The sequence below is a fragment of the Gastrolobium bilobum genome, unplaced genomic scaffold, assembly GCF_033153095.1.
Source record: "Gastrolobium bilobum isolate Gb01-03AN ecotype WA unplaced genomic scaffold, APGP_CSIRO_Gbil_v1 utg22006, whole genome shotgun sequence".
Taxonomy (NCBI): Eukaryota; Viridiplantae; Streptophyta; class Magnoliopsida; order Fabales; family Fabaceae; genus Gastrolobium; species Gastrolobium bilobum.
The window spans coordinates 121,719-144,757 of NW_026896561.1; the positions used below are offsets into that span (position 1 = coordinate 121,719).

At 34.2% G+C, this 23,039-nt stretch overlaps 3 protein-coding genes across 5 annotated transcripts; 2 read left to right on the top strand and 1 right to left on the bottom strand.

Moving 5' to 3' along the window:
- The first annotated feature begins 529 nt into the window (after positions 1–529).
- On the top strand, positions 530–3,326 carry LOC133300560 (IQ domain-containing protein IQM2). Its single transcript, XM_061500119.1, has 8 exons — positions 530–993; positions 1,088–1,202; positions 1,368–1,433; positions 1,535–1,623; positions 1,735–1,822; positions 1,932–2,174; positions 2,307–2,408; positions 2,517–3,326. Exons 1-8 carry the CDS (start codon positions 530–532, stop codon positions 3,324–3,326), a joined length of 1,977 nt encoding a protein of 658 aa, XP_061356103.1.
- A 3,500-nt stretch (positions 3,327–6,826) lies between these two features.
- LOC133300566 (uncharacterized) lies at positions 6,827–9,997 on the top strand. Its single transcript, XM_061500127.1, has 2 exons — positions 6,827–6,841; positions 8,683–9,997. The coding sequence occupies exon 2, from the start codon at positions 8,718–8,720 to the stop codon at positions 9,915–9,917; it is 1,200 nt and encodes a 399-aa protein (XP_061356111.1). The 5' UTR covers positions 6,827–6,841; positions 8,683–8,717; the 3' UTR covers positions 9,918–9,997.
- A 5,686-nt stretch (positions 9,998–15,683) lies between these two features.
- On the bottom strand, positions 15,684–21,459 carry LOC133300561 (probable hexosyltransferase MUCI70). 3 transcript variants are annotated; one of them, XM_061500120.1, is made up of 8 exons: positions 21,252–21,459; positions 20,727–20,836; positions 20,403–20,582; positions 20,096–20,164; positions 19,803–20,002; positions 19,265–19,680; positions 17,900–18,084; positions 15,684–16,150 (listed from the first exon to the last, which is right to left on the bottom strand). In XM_061500120.1, exons 2-8 carry the CDS (start codon positions 20,806–20,808, stop codon positions 15,783–15,785), a joined length of 1,500 nt encoding a protein of 499 aa, XP_061356104.1. In that variant the 5' UTR covers positions 20,809–20,836; positions 21,252–21,459; the 3' UTR covers positions 15,684–15,782. The 3 variants fall into 3 exon arrangements, with proteins under 3 accessions (XP_061356104.1, XP_061356105.1, XP_061356106.1); XM_061500121.1 differs by lacking the exon at positions 21,252–21,459 and having other exon boundaries at positions 20,727–21,185; XM_061500122.1 differs by lacking the exon at positions 21,252–21,459 and having other exon boundaries at positions 20,403–20,608; positions 20,727–20,839.
- Between the last annotated feature and the right edge of the window lie 1,580 nt (positions 21,460–23,039).

Below are 23,039 nucleotides of genomic sequence, written 5' to 3' on the forward strand. Positions count from 1 at the left end.
TCTGTTTTCATACAATGAAATGGGGTTCCCTTGGTACTATGTTTCATGTTCTCCTTTTATGGACATGAGACTGTCTTCTGGGATTTTCTTTATTTGGCTAAAAGTGGAAGCTTTTGCTAATGGGTTTTGCGGATCCGTGGTCGTTTCTGATGGTATTGCTGTTCAGTTCGATGAGAATGTCTTCTGTTTTTACCTTCATACTAATAAATAAAACAATGCATTTTTTAAAAATAGGTCTTCTTGAGAATTTCCTTTTGTATTTTCTAATCAGCATATATATTTTTCTTTTATTTTTTTAATTTCATTTTAAGGATTTGTGTGAGTGTGATGTGAGTATGCTCTCAAACTCAGTTCTCGGGGCTGTGTTACATTCGGATTTTATATTATTAATGTTAATAGCTTTGGTATGTAGTTATTCCATCCACTTTGACACATGAAAAATGCATCATCTCGTTGTACTTTAATGTTGACTTTGCAATTTTCAGGACCACGGCAAGCATAAGTTTCTGCAGATTGGTGTTGTTGTCATATGGGGATTTCCTTTACATGTCCATTTGCCAAGTACAATGATGTGGAAGATGGCCTAGACTCTATGGTTGTAAAATCCATCAACTTTGGCAATGATGAAAACAATACCCCAGTACGATCAGTCAGTTTCAAAAATGAAGTTTTAGAACCCACCATCCTTAAATCTCTAGGTTCTGGGAAGATGACAATAAAGGCATCTGTGAGCTTCAAAAGAAAAGATGTTGATAACATTATCTCAACCGATACCCTTTCATTTGACACACAGCTCTCAAGGATTAGCAAAAAGTGCAAAGAAATGGATGATCAGTCTTTTAATTCAGAATGTCAAGTGGAAACGATCCAATCAGCACTTTTGAATCCAAACAGCCCCAAACACATTGCTGCACTTAAATTGCAGAAAGTATACAAGAGCTTCCGTACAAGAAGAAAGCTAGCAGATTGTGCAATTCTTGTTGAACAAAGCTGGTACTTATTTATTAGTCTTATAACCTTTTCCATTCTTTACAAAACTTGGTCCGTTTCTCACATGTGTTTGTTTGATCTTTGATTTTATAAATAGGTGGAAGCTCTTAGATTTTGCTGAACTCAAACGCAGCTCTATATCTTTCTTTGACATTGAGAAACATGAAACTGCCATTTCACGTTGGTCTAGAGCTAGAACTAGAGCTGCTAAGGTACTTTTAACATTATTCTGCTTTGGAAGTTTTATTTATTTTTTTGGAAGGGTGATGGTGTTTACTGATTAATACCTTCAATAAAGTTCTCCCTAAGCTCTAACCTTTTAAGTTCAAATTTTCAAGCTGTAATAAACTGAATTGAACTTCTCTTTGTCATTGCAGGTTGGAAAAGGTTTATCAAAAGATGACAAAGCACAAAAGCTTGCTCTGCAGCATTGGCTTGAAGCGGTTAGTCAAACACGACTGAGCTAGTTCTTTATCTACTTATAAATTGATCTATCTGTCATTCATCAATTATTACTTACTGAAATGTTTTTATTGTGTAATAGATTGACCCACGCCATCGCTATGGACATAATCTCCACTTCTATTATGATAAATGGCTTCAGTGTCAGAGCAGAGAACCCTTCTTCTACTGGTAATATTCTTTGCAAAAAAATTTTCTGAGTTACAACTTATGCTACTGTTTTGTATAGATCTTAAATCACCAGAGTTTGAAATTAAGCTTCTTCTTTGAAAATGCATGCAGGCTGGATATAGGAGAAGGAAGGGAAGTAGTTCTTGAGAAGTGCCCTCGTTCTAAGCTTCAACAACAGTGTATTAAATATCTGGGTCCGGTAAGGTTTCCTTCCTCAAATTATGTGAACATCCTTTTCTTAGACATATTTATGTGAGGTATCTTTGTTTTAAACTTTTATTAACTATTCTCATTCTTCTTTCCTCCAGATGGAAAGGTTGCCTTATGAAGTAGTTGTGGAAGATGGAAAGTTCTTCTACAAGCAATCTGGTGAGCTCCTTCATACTACTGGAGAAGAAGATGCACATTCCAAATGGATTTTTGTCCTTAGTACATCTAAGACATTGTATGTTGGCAAGAAGTCTAAAGGTTCATTTCAGCATTCTAGCTTCTTGGCTGGAGGAGCTACATCTTCTGCTGGGAGACTAGTGGTTGATTATGGTAGCTTGAAGGTATAAATCTGGCAGAAGGCTCATAAATTTACTAATCTTTTGCTGGATTCCTATTACCATAAGTAGCTATTTGTTTAAAAAATTTATATTATGTGCTTAGTTAAAAATGATTTTGTTGTTTTTTTTCAACAGGCAGTTTGGCCTCACAGTGGCCACTATCGTCCGACAGAACAGAATTTTAAGGAATTCATTTCATTCCTTCAGGAGAACAATGTGAACCTTTCAGATGTCAAGGTATGAAAAATTAAAACAAAGGCTTTACATTATTTTGTAATGGTTTAGATATGTAATTACAAGATGTGAAAGAATATATTCTGAGGAAAATCATTTTGCTATATGCAGATGGCTCCAGTTGATGAGATTGATGAATCACGTTCACTGAGAAGCAGTAGTCATCTTAGAAGCGACTCATCTGAAGAGGACTTCACTGAGAACATGAGTGGCTTAGAGACTGAAGAGACCATTGTCCAAGACCTAGTTGCAAAGAAGGCCAATTTGATAGAAACAAAAACGGCTTCTGCATTGATGGCACCTAGCACAAGGCAATTGCATATGCTTGAAAGAGAACTGACAAATCTTGAAATACCAAAAAGGGGTCAAGTGTTTGAAGGACTAGAAAATGAGAAAGGAGGTGCAGGGCAAAATTGTGCGAGTTTCCAAAGGGAATCTCCTGGTCAAGAAATAGCACAAGCATATGTATCAGATTTAGATCACACAATTCCAAAGGAAAACTTCTCTGATGACAATGACATAGAAACCATTCCACAAGAGTCAATACTTAAAAGAATCAACTCACATAAAGAACTGAAATCATATCAACTAGGGAAGCAGTTGTCTTGCAAATGGACAACTGGTGCTGGACCGCGCATTGGCTGTGTGCGCGACTATCCTTGCGAACTTCAGTTCCGAGCTTTGGAGCAAGTTAATCTGTCACCAAGAAGTGGATCTCGCTCTAAATCATCCTTTGCTCCTAGAACCACCACTGGGTTGAGCTCTAGTGTTTCATCTCTAGCAAGTTTATGTGGGGACACAACAACTGAACCACAAGTTGAAAATAAAAGTATGTCTCAAAGAGACGAGCTCAATTCAAGATCAGAATTCTCCCCATTGATCAGAGGAACATCAGTGATACCAGTTATTCGTATGTCATGAGTGAACAGGATTCCCCATTAATTTATTCATTTGTGTCAATAGGTAACAAATATATGATTTTTTTGTTATTCTTTCCATTAAGATTCACATAGGCATTCTTTTTTCACTCACGTATAATGTAGGATGAAAATTGTAAAATTCTTTTAGGGTCTATATGCCCTCTCAACACAAAGGAAAACATTCAACCTTCCTCCATGTAACAAGTTTACTGAACTCAAAAGTTACTTCAGATTCCTGGGTTCAAATATATACTCATATATTGTAGGTTTAAAACGATCCTCATGTAAGTTTAAACTGTCCTGCTTCCAGTGAAATTTAAGTCTAATAAACATTTCTTGAAATGCAGCCAAGGGCATGTTTGGACTTCCAAGTATTTTATAGAAAAAAAAATGTCTCTCTAAAGTGCTAAAAGACCTCATAAATCTTCGATTTTTCAGCAATTTAGTTGAAAAAAGTGCCAGAACCTTCAGATGTTAAATGACACCAGGAAGTTTTTATTCCACTTGGTAATTTTTCTTTTTAAAATTTGACTCACTGTTCAAATTGGTCTTGCCTCGTTGGCCTTCGCATTATTAGAGGAAAAAACCTATAATACTAAAGTTGTACGTACAATGCATCTATAGAAGTGCTCTACGTCAGCTAATTATCATGTTTCGTGAAGAGAAACTGATAGAGAAAAAAAAAACTTTAATAATATTTTTATGTATTCTCCGCCATATATAATTTATAATTTAATTTTGAATAACTATCGTACAACAGTAGTATAGAAAATGTTGGGTACGATAGTAGTATAGAAAATGTTCTCGCATTAGAGCCATGTTGTGCATGACACTATCATAGCATTAGTACGTGTAAAATGATGTTATCAAGCAACCACCACGTCAATCATCATATTCATTCTCTTCTATGTTTTTCTCACACAACACCTCTGTTTACTATCGGAAATTGCAACAAGGCAATAGGAGGCATAATCATAATCTTACACGGTTCAAGTTCTTAAAAATATTCGGGTGGGAATGGTATATATATTTAAAGAAAGATGGATAAGTTGTCCAAGTTTCAAAACACTTTTATGAATGGCCAACACGGTGACTTGCAAAATAACAAAATGTTTTCATGAGGCAGGAATGAAATATTTTTCTTTTGTTATAGAAGTAAATGCGTGACAAAATTAGAAAAACTATGTAATGACTTTTAACAATGAAAAAATATTTTGTAAATCATATAACTCAAGTTACAAATTTTCTTCGAAAGTGTAACTCAAATATAACTTGTTTATATTAAAAAAAGAAGAAGTAAAATATCAATGCACGACTCCTCGTGGCAGGGTTGTTGTTTTACGGAGAACTTTACAGCAGTTTAACAATATTTTTCTTCGCATTGCTTGATTCAGATTAATCTTTCTGTTGAAACTCAAATAGTAAGATTAGATAGCCCGTGTTGTAGACGGGTCAAGATTTATGTTTTGATTACGATGAAAATGAAATTTCTTTTTGACATGTGGCAATCTCATTTTGTGGCGCGTATTCTTTGATTTCTTAGGTTCCCCAAAGTTATTTCTTAGTTTAATTTTCTGGGTACTTTGTGGTCTTTTTTCATTGTCCCAGTGTGTTTTGTCTCCAGTTTCAGAATATGGTCTGTAAATTATCCCATTGCAGTTAGTTATAGCCAATTCAATGCTCCACGCAAATTATAATTGCATAGACCCCATTGGTATAGTTGGCTTAGTTTAGCCAATTGATAGTGGTTTTTTATCACGGGTTTTTTCTGGACCATCACACACATATATATTTTTATAATAATGCATTCTTAAGCTTCTATGATATATTCACCTCAAACCCTCGTATCAATTCACGTTTCAGAGCATAAAGTCTATCAGAAAAATTTAGAATCCCATGAAAAACTTGCAATTACGATTGTAGTTATGAAGAAATTAAGAGAAACAAAACATGGAGAAAAACTTTTATATATTTTTAATGCAATACATCAAAAGTTTTGCATTTTTTAATACAACTTGAACATAGAATTCATGTATATATAAAAAAGGAACATAGAATTATCACCAATCTCTTTCACACATTATATTCTTTTTTTTTTGGATATATTTCAATCGATTCATCGCTTCGTGACTGGTTCGATTCGGGGTGGGTCTTGGAATTAAGACTTTAAATCCCTCCCAAAGACGGTACTGGGAAGGATTGAATTACCGGATTGAATTACCTCCACCTGCTCAGTTCTCTGGTGCCAATTGAACTACCATCATTTGGTCTCACACATTATATTCTCACCAATCTCTCACACACTTTTATACTGTGGCACTTTCTTTTCTCACACTATTTTTTTTTCAAACACTTGGTAGAAAATATATATTTTACTATGACATTAAGTATCCTTATTTATAGATGGACTAACCCACTTTGGTGCCATCTTTAATTTCAGACCACGACTTAAAAGATAAGGTCTCAATTCACAATGATAAGAATACAGCCCATAAGATAGAGATAGAGAGATTCTAGCAGGTAGAAAACTGTGTTTGGTGTTGATTCGGAAAGAACTCGAAGACTTTTGGGTTTAAACGCTCTTACAATACCATTGTTGCAAATTCGAACTGTGTGTTGAGAGATAAAATATGTCAAATGAGATGTCATTGTGTAAATCTCGAAAAGTTACGTAGAATAAAAAAAGTTACCTAATTCGGACACCCGATTGAAGTTTTACGATTAAATTGTTGATTTTTTTTATGACACGTGTCAATATTAGATGAGTCACGCTTAACTTAAGCATGAATGGTCAAGTCTAAATTAGTCATAAATGAATGCAATAGATCAGTAAATTGGTTCAAAACAGTTATATTTTAAATAATTATTTATTAAAATAGTAATATTTTATTTTGTTTGTCTGCTACGTCTAGCTTGTGTATAATTTCGTTTGATTTTAGATCATTAAAAAAAGAATTCTATAAGTTATTTTAGTTCAGAAAAAATTCGAAGGCTTTTGGATTTAAATGCTCTTTATAATACCATTGTTACAAATTCAAACTGTGTTTGTTAGATATAAAATATGTCAAATGAGATATTAGATCTCGAAAAGTTATATGAAATAAAAAAAATTATCTGATTCGGATAACAGAATCAAAATTTAATGGTCTTCCGAAATTTTATGGTTAAACTATTTCTATGCTTTTTTTAATGCCATGTGTCACCACCAGATGAGTCACGTCTAGAGAAAAAGCATGAATGCATCATGAGAGTCATGCCTAACTTGTGAATGGTGACGTGAGTGAACAAGTGCAGTAGATTCGTGATTTAGTTCAAAATAATTATATTTTTGTAATTATTTATTAAAACAACAATATTTTATTTTTTATTTTTTTTTGCCAGGATTGAGATGTTTGCTCATTTAAAATCGAAGAAGCAATTGGAGCCTTTGATTCTTGGCGTTGGTCTTTATATTTAAAATCCCGTTTATCGTTAATCTTGATATACTCATTGCAATATTCACACGCCATTTACCAGGTAAACCCTAATTTATGCCCTCTTTTTATTTCTCTATATCTCAAATTCCCCCTATTTTGCTTTGTTTTTCAAGATCAAGATTCATACTTTAGATGTGATACTGCGTATGTAAATTGCGTTGTCGAATGTTTCTATGCTTTCTGCTAAACAAGTTGCTCTGCTGTGTGATGTTGTGTTCTGTGATTTTTATGATATTGCTTTTAGAACTGGCTGATTAGAGATCAGTTGCAACGAAGTTTGCATCTTGAAGCACTGCGTAGAGTTTTTAGATTGTTCTTGGAGGGATTAGAGACTGATTCGGCAAAATACAACTCTTGGTGAAAAGAAAAGAAAAGAAAAGAAAGTCATCAAGAAAGTCTTATTGCATAAACAGCACCCCCACATAAATTTTATCTTTGATCCTTGCTTATATACTATATAGACTACATAGCAAATCATCTAAAGAGGGATGCACCTAGTTAATGCAACAAGTTATTTGTATTATTAATGGTTTTATTTTTTTAGCTGTTTCTGCACATAACATACATATTAGGAGAAAGAGTATGAGCTTAATGCAACAAGTTATTTGTAGTATTAATCCCATTAAGTATGGTTGTCTGCAAACAAAGAACATGAGCTTAGATCTTTGGATTTCTAACTGTATTTGTCAAGAATGAACTTTTTATAGTTAGGAAACTAGAGTGAGTGAGAAGCTAAAAGAATGATTTACCGGAGAAGCTCACCCAAGGAATCCAAAGTTCAAATTTTCCTATCTGAGTTGGCTGAGAAGTGAGAAATTTATAGAATCAAATAAAGGCAGAAGGTGTTATAATTTACTTAGTTTAGTCAAAGGCACCAAAAAGGCCTGCCTGAGGCACCGAGACAAGGTGCTAGAAGGGATCAGTAGATAACAGTGAGAAGAAGCTCTGAAAGACCAGCCATCAAATTTGCTAAATGTGATGCTTAAGGGGGTAAAGTAGTAAGAATGCTATAATAATAAGTAGTTGTTGGTCTTTGGGAATTGGGACTCTTAGCAGCAAGCAACTTAGGGCTTTGTAAGTTGAACGTCATAATCTGTTATTTATAATGTGAAATGTGAATATTATGCTGGACTAGTTTGTATGAAGAATCAATGCAAAATAGTCAAAAAAATTTCTGTTTTCTTTTAGTAAGGTGCCTCTCACCTTAAGATATTAAAACCCCCAAATCCTCTAAGGGTGCCTGTTATATATATATATATATATACACACACACACACACATTTTGTGAGAGTCATGCAAGGTAGAAAGATTGTACAGGCTAGGAAAAGCCTCTAAGAGAGGAAACCAACCAAAGTTGTTATAGAATGTTTAGTTTCATGGCCTATCATGCTCTGTTTATTTTCATGTTCTGAAATTTCTATTTGTTATGAATGTCATTTATACTGTCATAGGTGTAACATGTAAGCATGGTATCCTGTTTTATTGTGTTCACGTGATAGATTTGATTATGAAGTGCTCTTTATAATGAAACAGATAGACCATGCTACCATATTTTTTGTTGGATTAATGGTCATTGCTGGTTTCAACTTGCACCTTTCTAGTTCCAACTAATTTTGCTAGGTTGATGCAATCTTCAAAGCCTCAATATTTGTGGATAGGTTTAAGAATTTATTCCTTCTTTCTCCTAAACAAATTGTGTTTAGATAAAGAGAGAGAATTCTAAAAAAAAAAAGAAAAAAGAAAAAAGAGAGAGAATTCTAATGATGTTTAGGGTGGGTCTTTGTATCAATATTTCTGACTTGTTACACTTTAATTATTGAATTACAATTGGTATTTCATTATTAAATCCTTTTTTTTTTGGGTTGTTTTGATATACGGCAGATTTTGTTTCAAGCAGCAACATCTTGAATTTCAAAATGCCGAAAATTAGAAGAGTGCAGTCCCCATCTATTGATTGCAGTAGATCATATCCTTATCCTTCCAGCTCCCAAAATGTTGAACGGCATAAACCTATGAATTTATTGGGATCAGTTGATGAAATGAAAGAATGGGAGGACGCCAGGTGTCCTATTTGCATGGAACCCCCTCATAATGCTGTTCTTCTGAAATGTTCTTCCCATGAGATAGGTTGCCGTTCTTATATGTGCAATACCAGTTACCGGCACTCCAACTGCCTTGACCAGTTTTGTAAGTCATTTGCTTCTCATCTCTCATCAGCAGTACTGCAAGAAATTCCTCTCACAAGCACAAGCTCCAGTAGTAGGGAATTTCAGTCAGAGCCCCGGTACCCCTCTGAATGTGGGAGCCAGCGGCAACCAAAGCTCATCTGCCCTCTTTGCCGAGGAGAAATATATGGATATATGGTTTTGGAGCCTGCTCGTAGCTATATGAATTCTAAATCAAGGAATTGCTCTTCTGAGACGTGTGAATTCCAGGGGACATATCCAGAACTCAGGAAGCATGCTAGGTCTGAGCATCCTTATGTTCGACCGTCAGAGGTGGATCCCTCACGACGGTCTGATTGGTTAAGGATGGAACAGGAAAGGGACTTAGAAGATCTTGTTAGCTCTATCCATGCAAGATCTGGTTCAGAATACAATAGAGACATCATTTTGGCTGGGGGTCTTGCTGGCTTGATGTCCTTGTTCTTGTTTGAAATCTTTTCCTCTATTCAAGATGTTAACCGGATGGCTACTTTGTCCTTTAATTCAAGGCATAGAGTGCCCTTACATGACTTAAGGTCTGGAACAATGCAGTGGGTATCAAATGATACACAGACAAATCAATCAGCTAGATGGAGATCCAATTTACCTTCAGCTCATCAAACGGAGAGAAGTAGTGGAGGTAGAAGGGGAAATAATTTATCATCATCCCTTGATCTGGAGGCTAATCGTACAGCTAGATGGAGAACAAATTTATCATCTTCAAGAATCCCTCGTGATGTTCATCAGTATTATACAGAGATCAGAACTTCTTCAACAAGGGCCTCACAAGTTACTCAGACTAATTCTCAGAGCAACATTCCTTCATCTGGAAGAATTCCCGGTCATCAATTACGCTGGCGTGATCAAAGGTGGTCAACACACTATAATCAGGATGGCAATAGATTTTTGTGATGGACAAAATAGTCTGTGTCATGTAACTACAAAAGCTTACTTCTGCTATGTACTATTGAGATTCTTCAATTATCATTTCATTGGAGGATTTGGTTTAATGAAATTGTATTGCAGCTGTTAATTTTTCGTCTTACATTTTGTTTTTGCTAGAGGATAGTGTAAATGTGAATTCATTCAGCCACTGATAAGGCCACATACCCTATCCAGTTCAACTGTTGAGCTGTCCTTTTAGCCATTTTAGGGTTTTCCGAAGACATGTAATAGGTTCCTTCAAGGTTGATCCTCAATATTATGAAAAAAATGGGGGTAAGTAGAGAACAATGAAAAGAGGTAGCAAATTTTAGTTCTTGGTTAAGGATAAGGTGAAAAATCAGCCAGAATTGACTCTTGCAATGTTTACATCATAAGGAACATAGGATGCAGTGTAGCCTTTTCACTTTTAGTTCGAATCATCTTGTTATATGTATGTGTTCGTTTAACATTGATATTAAGTCGTGTTCCCCACGCCCCCATTTAGGCTTATTCATGATGCAAGCTTGAAAAAAAAAAAATAATCCCGATTAATTTGTTTAAAAAAATAAGGAAGTTTCAGAACAAGGTGAAGCTTTTTTTTTTCCTTCTTCAATCAGGTTTTTGTGTGTGTGTGTGTACTCTTTTAAGTGTGAGATTAATCCTTATTTGAAGTAGGAAATGTTTTTTCTTATGAGCTCAAACTCTTACATTTCAAGAAACATCTTATTCATTAAATTTAAATTTATTTTTCATTTAAGTTAAAAACATCGATTATGATCATCCAGGGATGCCACATTTGGTAAGCGAGTTGCATCCAAGGAGCTAATGGTTGAGGCTGAAAGGTTTTTGGTTGGAATCTTAAATAAAACAACATAGGGCAGTGACTAAAACCTTTATGCTTTACGTCACAAAGGGATTAATTTCATTCAATTAAGTAGGGACATTTTGGAAAACCGAAAAAATAAATAAAAAATACATAAATTACTAGTAAATATGATTTCCTGTTAGAATTTCATAAATTCCAAGAAAGATAGTAACAAAATTAATTTTATTATTTCAACAAAACACTTTTTTTTTTTGGAAATATACACTTATTTATAATAATTACAAGAGGTATATGTATATTAATGAAATCAGCCCTTTCAAATACTAGAATTTTATTGATCTTGTCTATAATACATCATGCTACTGAAATCATTTTAGGAAAATTCAATTATCTTGGTTCTAGGCGATTAATTTAAAATATTAACTATCAAGTACAAATTAATTTTTTTCTTGATCAACGATAATAAATGAATCATCATCATATCACATTATCATATCATCACAATTATAAATTATAGAAATATATTAACTTCCTTTTGCTAAGATTGAACTAACTTCCTAATTTTATAAATGACCACTTTTAAGTCACTGTAAACGAGTTCGTGGTGTGGAGTTTGAATCAATGTTATAAAAACTGGGTCGACCCGAAAACCAGTGAACCGGTCATGTAACCGGTTCGATTTTCATATTGAACCGGCCATGTTACAGAACCAGTGTGACTCGGTGCGATTCGGCTGGTTTTCGTAAAAATCGGTGATCTGGTCGATTCAACCGGTGACCCGGCGCGATTTATAAAAAAAAATATTTTATTTTCATAAATTAATGTCTTTTTTTTTTTTTTACTCTCAAACACAAATGATTTGTTTTCTTTTGAAATATTTGAGTGATTTGTAGCTTATTAACTTACATAGATTATGTACCTACAACACTAATATAATCTTGATTATGCATTATGCAGGGAATTTTGATTTGATTTATAGTTAGAGATGTCATTTACTGAACTTAAAACACTAGTATCATAAATATTATATGTTTGATTGATCTTTTGTTAGACAATGATTTGTAATTTATAATGACCCTCACATTTAATTATGGATTTAATATGGAAGGATAATTATAAAGAAAAATAAATAAAGTCACCTTTGGTGAAAAAGTAGTTAAAATGAGGGTAAACAAAGTTATCCGAAAAGTGAAAGTAAAGTTAAAAATATGTCTGAAAAAATATTCTAGTTCATTCGGTAAAGTTTGGTATTGAATGGAGGTGTGTAGATATTAACCTATTTGACTCTAAAACACAATGACATTGTTCATTTGTTCTCCGTCCCAGTACGTCGGTCTCCATTTTTTTTCATGCTAGGTTTCCTTTTCTTTTTTTTCTTTGATTTCTCTCTCCACACTCAACCAAATCCTTAAGTCCATTACATGAAATTTATAGTAAATCATCTAACGAATCCATCCCACCACTTATTTTAGGCTGAAAATGCTTGTGTAAAAAGTTCTCCCTTCCTCTTTTGCGAATCACTACTCATCAAAGAGAAGAAATTGGAGTTTTGGTGGAGCTTTGCTTGGAGGTTGTTCTCTAGGCTTTGTATAAGGGATTAGAGGTAATAAATCTCTATTTTCATGGTTTTATTTTGTGAATTAAGTCTTGAAAGTTGTGAGCATGTTTTGGTGAGAAATAATTTAGTTTGGAATTTGAAATTTATGAGTTGGAGAATGAAAATGGCGTGAAAATTGTTGAAAGAAGCCTTGGTCCCCTTTATGAGTACCCACGGCCTTATGAAGGAAAATTGCATGAATTATGTTGAAAATTCTCAAGTGGCTACTTAGTAAATTTAGGGAACGTTAATGATTATAAAATGGAAAATGAAACGAAATTTGTAAAGGCATGGTCTTGACTTGTAAATTGGCATAATGTGAGTGAACGAAAGTGAGCAATAAGATGTATGCCTTATGTAAATTTCATGGCATTACAACATTTTATTGATTTTTGTCTTGATTCCTTCTCTAGGTACCTAGGGACTGTGAAGGTTTGGATTATCGTGGATCAAGATAAGTAGCTTGTTCTTCAAGTAAGCAAATTGTAAAGCTCTAAGAGGTAAGCTCTATGTTTATGAGGTTCGCTCCTACTTTGTGTTCCGCCATAGTGTACGGACTGTGGTCAGGTTGTATGATATGTATGAGATATATGATATAGATGCATTCATATAGAGCTATATGATAATATAATATGTTTTGTTTTGATGGGTTTACTTTGATATGTGTTAATATGATATGTTTTGTTGAGTTCCGCTTGGGGTCCACCCTTGAGAACACGTACACTGATTCTCACTTGGGGTCCTCCCCTGGGATTGACTGTGTACACATTTGTTATATGACTTGTTCTGATATGATTTCTGTATTGATCTTTGGCTGGGATTGACTTGTATGGTACACTGATGTCTTCTTGGGTTCCTCTGAGATTGACGGTGCACACCTCTGATATGTTCTGGTTCCGCTTGAGGTCCTCCCTTGGGAACACGTGCGTTGATTTCCGCTTGGGGTCTTCCCTTAGGAATGACTGCGTACGCCTCTGATATGTTCTAGTTCTGCTTGGGGTCCTCCCTTGGGAACACGTGCGTTGATTTCCGCTTGGGGTCCTCCTTTGGGAATGACTGCGTACGCCTCTGATAAGATTTGTATATATGTTTTGCTCAGTGAAGATATGTTTTGGTTGGGGTCATCCCTAGGGATTGACTGTGTACATATCTGATATGTTGTTGTCTCCGCTTGGGGTACTCCCTTGGAGAACACGTACATTGATTTTCGCTTGGGGTCATCCCTTGGGAATAACTGCGTACGTCTCTAATAAGATATGTGTATATGTTTTGTTTAGTTATGATATTTGATTATATGACATGTTTTATGTGATATGTATGATGATTTTGTAAATGATATTTGTTACGTACGTTGATTTTCGCTTGGGGTTATCCCTTGGGAACGATTGCGTACGTCTCTAATATAACATGTTTTGTTCTGATGTAAGTATTGTGATGATGTTGTAAATGATATTTGTTACGTGCGTTGATTTCCGCTTGGGGTCATCCCTTGGGAATGACTGCGTATGTCTTTGATAAGATATATATATATATATATATAGAGGCAGGATATTCTTACACCAGTGTAAGAGTTAGAAGTCTTACACTCAATCTTGACCATTGATCCACTTGTATCGAATGACTCACATTACTAAAAAATTTGAACCATTAGATATAAGTGGAATCAGCGGACAATATTAAGAGTGTAACTTACACTGGTGTAAAATGATCCTAACCCATATATATATATATGCTTTGTTCAGTTATGATAATTGCTTATATGATGTTTTGTATATTATGTATCTGATTGTCATGCAGGAGGTGAGCCCAGGGTATGGAGAGTTTTCCATAAACCTGGAGTTTACTAGAGATTCGTCTCTAACCCCATTTGGGGATATGATTTCAGGAACACAGTTAATTGAAGAGCCTCATGGGACAAGGACACTAACCGGGGCTAGAGGTACTAGTATGAGGATGTGGAGTTCTAGGTGGCTGGAGGCTACTATTTATTTTAGACGTATTTTTGGAAAAGATGTATTGTTGTATAGTGTTCATATTCGATGCATGTACATTTGTGTATTCAGGCATGTTGATATGACTATGTAGTATTCAATTATGTTATGTATTGGATTGCATGCTATTAGATTAGTGGCACGGAGCCAAGTTCTGCATGCGCCCATGGATGGGTATCTGAGTATATTTGCATGACTGGTACTTCTGGATATATATATATTGTTTAAACTGTCTATCAAGAATTCTTGAGAGTGGGATTGGAAGATTCCCAGTTGTCCGACTTACCGAGGTTACTCTGTCCGATTTTCGTTTACGCCTAAGGAGAATTAAAAGGGAAAAAGAAAAAGTTAGCTCGTATTTTCGTAAATTTAAGTCTTCCGCTATTTCTGTTAAGTATCATATGTATGTTAACCTGCTCGAGGCTGGGGATGTTACATAATTTATTATTTTCATATTAAAATATTTGAAATTGGTATATTTTTTTACAAGTATTTAAGTATGTTTATAGTTTTTTTAATATAAATTGTAAATTTACATATACTTACCGGGTCATGCGGTTGAACCAGTGACCCACTGGTTAAACCAGTAACCCAGTACCTCGACCGGGTCAATAACCAGGCCGAGTTTAATAACATTGGTTTGAATAATTTATCTGAGTGATGAAAAATAAATAGATATTTGAAAAATAGATATTAAGTTAGGGAAAAATGTTTATCCTTTTAAATGACACAACTTATATTCTTTCACTCTCACAAAGAGGTGGGACCCACACCTTAATTTTTTTGTCAACTCTCTCTCTTCCTTTATCTATCTCTTTCTCTCTCTTAAAATGACACAACTTTACATCCTTTAAAATGACACACACTTTTCCCATTAAGTTATTAAGTTAGATATTTGTCTGATAAAAATTGTAAGTAAAAAGTTATTAATTTTGATAACCAAGGCGTAGTAGATATTAACAACATTTTGAAAACTAGAGAGAAAACATTAGCTTAACAAGCAACTATTTAACACATCCATAGTCAAAATTCATAGATTGTGATACAAACATTGAAGAAAAAATATCCTCAAATCAATATTTAATCAGACCCGTACCCTTAAAAGAAATCCCAAGTACTACGTGTTCTACCATTCCATTATTATTACCATTATCTGTTATGTCTCCAAGACTCGCGGAAAAGGATTAGTCATCATGTTTAGTGAGTTTATCATTTTTCAACACCATAAGGAGATTTGACTCTTTCACAATCACAATTCCAGTTACGAGAAACTCAGAGGAAGAGTTAGAAAGCAAAATAGATCTTTGTTTTTATACTCTCAAAATAAACTTGGAAGAGCTTTAACTATACTTTCACTAAGATTAAGGAAAATTAACATCAAGGAATCCTTGGTAAATATGTTAAAACAAAATGAATATGTTAAAACAATAAACAAAATATCAGCCTGCTTTTGATGTTCTTGTTACATGTGGTAGAACAACTGAATCAAGATTCCCTGGATATGGGGTAAACAAGCCTAATCCCCCCCTACTTTCTTTTAGATTGCTATTCTTAAGTTGATCCAACTCTTTAACCCATTCTATGGGAGAAGAGTGCTCTCTTGTGTGAGGATGCAACACAAACAGTGAATTGTATTCACAGTTGGGAAACATGAAGAATTTGAAAGAGTCTCCTAGTCTGTATGCAACATAGCCAAAACTCAGTTGATCTCTGGGTGTGAAGAGGTGAACTTCATTGAACCACAAGCAGCTAAACAAGTTATTTATGGCAGTATGTTCCCGAATGATGACGGCTCCCTCTGGGACATCTGAGATATCATAAATTACAGGTAACGATATGACATCACCAAACATTGCTATGTACAAGTACTTGACATGCAGTTCATTAGTACAAGCCTACACAGACCACATTCACATTTGCATAACATACAGATCAATTGAAGCCAACAGAGAAATATAGTTAAGCTAATATTCATATGGCATCTTCAGTGTGAGCTTTCATCTGAACCTAACACTGGCCATTTGTTGACAGGAAGGAATACTATTTTTGTCCTCACAATCATCCAAAACTTCATACTGCCGGAAATTTGTTCAGCTATAAGTGACTCAATGCAAGAGGGCGAGCTGGGACGGTGATAATGTTGCTATTTTGTGACTCTGAGTCACAAGTTCAAATCCAAAAAATAGCTTATTTGCAAATATGCAAGGGTAAGACTGCATATATGGATTATTCATTTGCCCTCACCCCCACCATCACTAGTCGGGATGATTTAATGGAGAGTGATTTTATTAGTGACTCAATGTGTCTTGTCATCAAATATTGAAACAAATGATGTTACTGAATTAGAAAGAAAAAGAAAAATCTCCAAATTTCTAGGATAAGGTTAGCTGTGATGACAACGAAGGTTCTGCTGTGTGATTCGTGTTCTGGGTGCAAGGTCACATCAGCAGTGAATGAACCAGGCTTCAATTGCTAGTTTAATTCTGGGCTAAATACACTTTGAAGCAAGTCTCAATTTTGTCCCCAAGGAATTGTTGGAATTAATTTCATACTACAGTCTCCAGTTAGAATATTGCTAACATAAGAGACAGAATCTTATAACTTTATAAGACTATATATTTCTCATGGAAAAAGCCTCAGAATTTATGAAACCAAAATGACACAATGTTACTTCAAACAAAAAATAGATAATGTTCATGGCAAAAATTCGACCAAAATTAGAAAATTAACAGAGGGAATGGTTAACAGGTTTTATTTTCAAATATAAAAGTAACTGGAGTAGCTTTGATTTAATGAATGGGCTTCAAGGTTTGGTCACCAATCTTAAAGGTCAAGGTAAGGACAAAACTGGTTTTAAGCTATCAAGGGAATGTAACAAAAATACCATATGAACATCAACATCAACATCAACATCACTTATTAGTTGGGGTTAACGGATGATAAACCCAAATTAAAAGAATGAAAAATTGAAGGAAAAGAAAAATATTAAGAAAGATGTAACAAAAAGTAAAAATGAGACAAAAATTGAAGTGGTCCTACTTTTGAAGCAATGAGTGTATTTAAATTTACTTTTTCTTTTCAACCTGATTGGCTTTAAACCTCTTCAATATCAACATTTAAAAGCAAAAACTGTGCTATTCTTTTCTTTTTTTATTACCTATATTTTAATTCACCTGGTCTACTCAAACTCCAAAAATGTGACCAAACAATATGGGTGGGATAGAAGTAATCCCGCACTTTCAGTTTTCAATAACTAGTAGAAGACAAAGGGGAGTGGCCTATCCATTTCTTCTCAGATCTCCCTGAAATAGCAGAAGGTGAAATAAAAAAGTTTCCTGGGTTCTGAAAAGGCTATTTTTTCCCTCTAAGTCTAGTACAATCCTTCATGAGAAGTGCACAAGGTTACTTTTTCACGATAATTTTGAGATTTACCATGGCTCAAGTGCAAAATTCCTAAGGATTTGTCATCTCAGAAGTCAGAAGGACATACCAAAATTATTGATATCTAACAGTAGAAATAAAATATAAAACCAAAAAGTAAAGTTTCCTGTCTTACCACTAATAGTCTTTTTGTTTGAACTCCATGGCTTCATTCCCTCGTAATAGTAAATTTTCATGTGGAGATCAATAAGGGGTCGTGCATATCGCTTTCGCCTCTTGTTTGCATCAGCCTCCTCGTATATACTACGATGATGCTTATGTTGAGCAATGGCAAATGTATGCTTCCCTCGCCACAGGTATCTGCATAGCAAAGTTTTACAAAGTTGCAATCATTACAATATAAATCACAATCAGGATCCGTACAGAACATATGGAGTTTTATCCTCTATCCAGTCCTACATTTTTTTAACAAATCAAGCATATCCATAATTTGTAGACAAGCGTCTCAGCTACAAGCTTTTAAAACAATTTTGCTTTGAATCCAGCTAGAATGTCTTTCTTCCAAACAAGCATACATTACTCTCAATAAAACAGTAATAAAATGCAAGAAACATTAATAAAATACAAGAAAAGATATACTCTTGGCCCCCTTTGGTGTTGGATGTTTTCAAAATGGAAAATCCTCCATCCCCCTACGTGACAAACAGAAAGACTGGCACAGACATGAATGACAGTTTTTACAACTATGCAGATGCAGTTAGTAAGCAATGAAAATGAAACTCAATGGGAGCAGCGGTCATGCCAATAGTTTTACTCTTGTTTCTCCTGTTGGTTGAAATAAAAAATGCTCTTTTAAAGTTATCTCCGTTTTAAATTTTCGATACAAGGATACCTTGTGGTATGTACAATTGTATGAACTAGTGGTTTCCAAAGGAATTGGATATGACATTATAAAACACAAGGCATCAAAGTTCAAATGCAAATAAACACATGGGAAGTAACTCAAGGAATCAAGAAAAAAAGCTATCAGTAGAAAGCATTAATTTTATCAGTTTCAAGTACCATTTTTTATTTGTTTGGGAAGTGGGAGGTGGAATGTCAGTGTATAACTAATTCATAAAGGGTGACTTTCAAAACTCAATATCAAGAGCCAATCAATAGTTTGACCAAAAGAAAATCCATAAACACAAGTGAAAAGCAAGTCCGTACCAAACCAATATTTTGCTTCAATAATGCATCAACTTCATGATTGCAAATATCTAAAAGCCTATATAAGAGAAAAATGGGAACACAAAAGACATCCATAGAATTGAGCCCTACAAAACCATATGCCCAGGAATGATTATTGTGTTATTTACTGATAACAATATGAAGTATATCAAGTTTAAAATCAAATGCTTGCTTTCCCCTTATCCTTCTAAACTCTCCTGAGAAACAAAAGTATGGCAGTTTAACTATCTATCTATAGAAACAGATTTAAAATGATTCATATTATCAGAAAGACTAGGCATAAATATACTGTGACATCAGATATAAGTACCTCTCAAGGATTAGCAATGGATCAACTACAAGCTCCATTTTACCATCAATCCATATACTATACTGTGCTTGAGGGAACAACCTGTGGGTTAAAATTTTAGGAACCTTCCCGTTCCTTCTTGGTTCATCATAAGGTGGATGCTTAAGAAGAACCAGACGCCAAATTCCCACCCATTTTCCACCAGCATTGTCTACTTTGACAGTAGCATTTTCCCGCATGAATTTCAGAGATACCTCGTCCACCACCATAAGAAAGCAAAAGAGATTCTTTGAGCGAAGGCTTATATTTGATGGTTCATGAGGTAAATCGTAGCCATCAAAAATGCCAGATGCAACAACAAATTTGCATTTCTTAACATACTTGATGTCCACAGGATCCATTTCAGCACCACCACCTTGGATAAATCCACAGTGCACCTGAGGGGCGGAGCACATAGGAAAACATGACTCACTAATGGTGGGAACCACAACAAAATCTTACAAAATTGTGAGGCAATTGCAATTAAATGAACTTAACCAAATCATGGTAATAAATTTACCTTCATATTTGAATTTAGTTTGAAACTATCCTCCCTCTGTTTCCAACTTATATGGCCTCCAAACAGAGGAGAAGACTGAGATCCATTACGTGGAACCTCATCTTCCATTACATACAATAACTTTTTGACAATTTTGTTGGAAGTTCTTCCCCTTGGGACAATTATTTTATCAGGGTCATTGGAAACAGGAATTGGACATCCTAATGAATACAGGCAGCATTAATATAGAAAAAAAGAAGTTATTATTTTAAGTCTAAAAATAATGGATGGAGGAAAAACCGCCATAATCTTACTGTGAGGTTTTGATACAAGTCCCATAGTGTCTAACATGGTGTAAACCTTGCTATCTTTGTTACACATAGCTGCAAGTCAAGCAGAAAGTTGCTGTATTTTCAGAATTGATGACATAATATTAACAATTTTGGTGAAGAAAATAAAAGACAAAGAATGTTTATGTTGAACAACCTGTCCTTAAAGTATGTCTTTTAATAATAGAACCTCTTATCAAGTAACCATCCTATATTCCTAGTCATATCAAATTTGCATCAAAATCTCTCAATCAGATTGTAGATACTTGTATTTCCAAAGAACTTTACTAACCTGATAAAAAGGAGACAGAAGATTGACAAGACCATATATGGAACAACAACGCAATAAGAATTAATAACATCCACAAGATTCCTGCTACAAGAACCAATCGAATAAACCCTTTCTTCCAAACAATCTTCATGGGGTAATCTTGGGGTAACTTCCCTGAAGAAAATATGCCCACTTCAAAATCTGCATCACCAATAAACAAAGTTTATCTGCCAAAGCCAAATTAACTATTTACTTCACTGTTACGTCATCTAGTAAAGAAACAAAAAATAAAAAAATTCTCAACAGATTTAAGAACCAAAACGATTGATAACAGTTCTTCCTCACCTTTAGTATGCGGGTTTTGATTACTTCGGTCTCCTCTACGACTTAGGCGCAAAGATAGAGATTTTTGAAGATCACCCTCCATATTTGATTCTTTCTTCAAGTTGTCATCACTGCGATTGCATAACAAAAAGAAGGAATACAAGAAAAAGATGACTTTTTTGGCATAACTAAGGGGCACAGAATCAGAAAAGATGCACACACACACACACACACACACACACACACAAACACAGAGAGAGAGAGTTATGGTAAGACGTTATTAACAGCTAAATTGAGAACGAAAACAATACAAGAAACTGATCCATATAACAACTAATTACCCCATAAATTCCTTGAAAAGTTTCAACCTAAAAACCAAAACTTTAAGATAAAAAAGAGGAAAAGAAAGGGAGATAAAGAAGAGGGTAAGACCCCAATGGAGATTAAGATCACAGAAATCGTGGTAGAGAAGCAATTAGATGGTGCATCACTATCAGGTGTAATTGTGAATAAAAGAATGAATGGAAAGCAAGAAGAAGATGGTACCTGACGTTGGCGATTGTGAACGGTGAGTGGTGAATGAAGGGATTATTTTCTTGACAGTGACAAAAAGGAACAGATCTATATGCAATGTGTAATGTTGTGTTACTGTTGGGTTCCAACAACAAAAGAGATAATGGTACTGAGAATAATCAAGTGAAGTTACAAACTGACACAGAACTCTCTATTGCTTTTCTTCTCTCCACAATCCTAATTCCTGGTTATCATAGGATCATGGAAGCTTCACCCTTTTCCTTAATTTATCAAAAAAAAATTTGTTTTTTTGGGTCGCAATTTCATCATATTTAAAGTTTAAACATTAGACCAATTTGTTTTGGGCTGGGTTGCTTTGAAATAGGATTTTTTGGAAGAAGTTCTTGGGCTCAAGTTGAAGACCAATATGTTTGGAATTTTTGTTAAAAAAAAAAAGAGAGAGACCTCATTTAGTTAGAGTGTCGTTTTAAAACTTGCACCGGTCGATTTACTGGGTCATTGATTCAATCGGTTTCAAGTAGATTTATTGTTCACATATTAAAAAAAATATTAACATATTACTTATATTAAAAAATTGCATAAGAAAACTATTAATGAGCTTCAAAAAATAAATTGATTCTCAATGATAGTAAATACTATATACTTCTAGGCTTCTAGCTCTAGATCATATCCTAACATTTGATTAAAATTGCAATGTAAGCTAAACGCACCTTTTGTGTCTGGAGATAACATATAAACTAAATCATGATAATAAATGGTAGGTATGAAAAATACACTAAGGGCATGTTTGGTGTGACGTATAAGGCCTGATAGTATAAGTTTATACTATATGTTATGACATTTTCAGTTGTTTGGTGTGACCATCGTATAGTATAAGCTTATACAACAGAATGCCTTAATACATCAAAATGATGTATAACTTAATCCGGACTAAGGGAGAAGGATTAGGCCTGATAAGGGATAGTGTATTAACATCGTTGACTAGTGCAATTCTCAAAAATTAATATATTATTTAATATTAATATATTAAAATAAAAATTATTTTTTCAATATATTAAAATTTAAAATATTGAATATTTTTATTTTTATAAAATTAATTTATTTTTTGGACACACTGATCAATAAATTTTTATAGAAATTAATATCATATGACATTTTTTGAAGAATTATATAAATTATTTATCTTATATAGTATTTTACAGTGCATTACTAAATATTAGATGATAGTATCTTATACAATATATTATTTTATACAATATCATACCAAACGCTGGATAGTATTAAAATTCAATCAGGTCTTATACAATCAGGCCTTATCCTATACTATGCACCAAACTTGCCCTAAGGGTCTGTTTAGTGTGATGTATAAGGCTTTATAGTATAAACTTATACTATACGTTATGACATTTTCAGTTGTTTGGTGTGACATCGTATAGTATAAGCTTATAATCCCTTAATACATCAAAATGATGTATAACTTAATCAGGCCTAAGGGGGTGGGATTAGGCCTGAAAAGGGGTTGATGTATTAATATTGCTTACAAGTATAATTCTCAATAATTAATATAACATTTCAATTTTAATATATTAATTTTTAAAATATTGGAGGATATTATCTTATACAATACCATACCAAACACTGGAAAGTATTAAAATGTAATCAGGTCTTATACAATCAGATCTTATACTATCAGGTCTTATACTATCAGGCCTTATCGAATACTATGCACCAAACACGCCCTAAGGAAAAAGTGTTCACCGTTGAGATGAGACCATTAGTATTTATGCCCACTTAACTTCT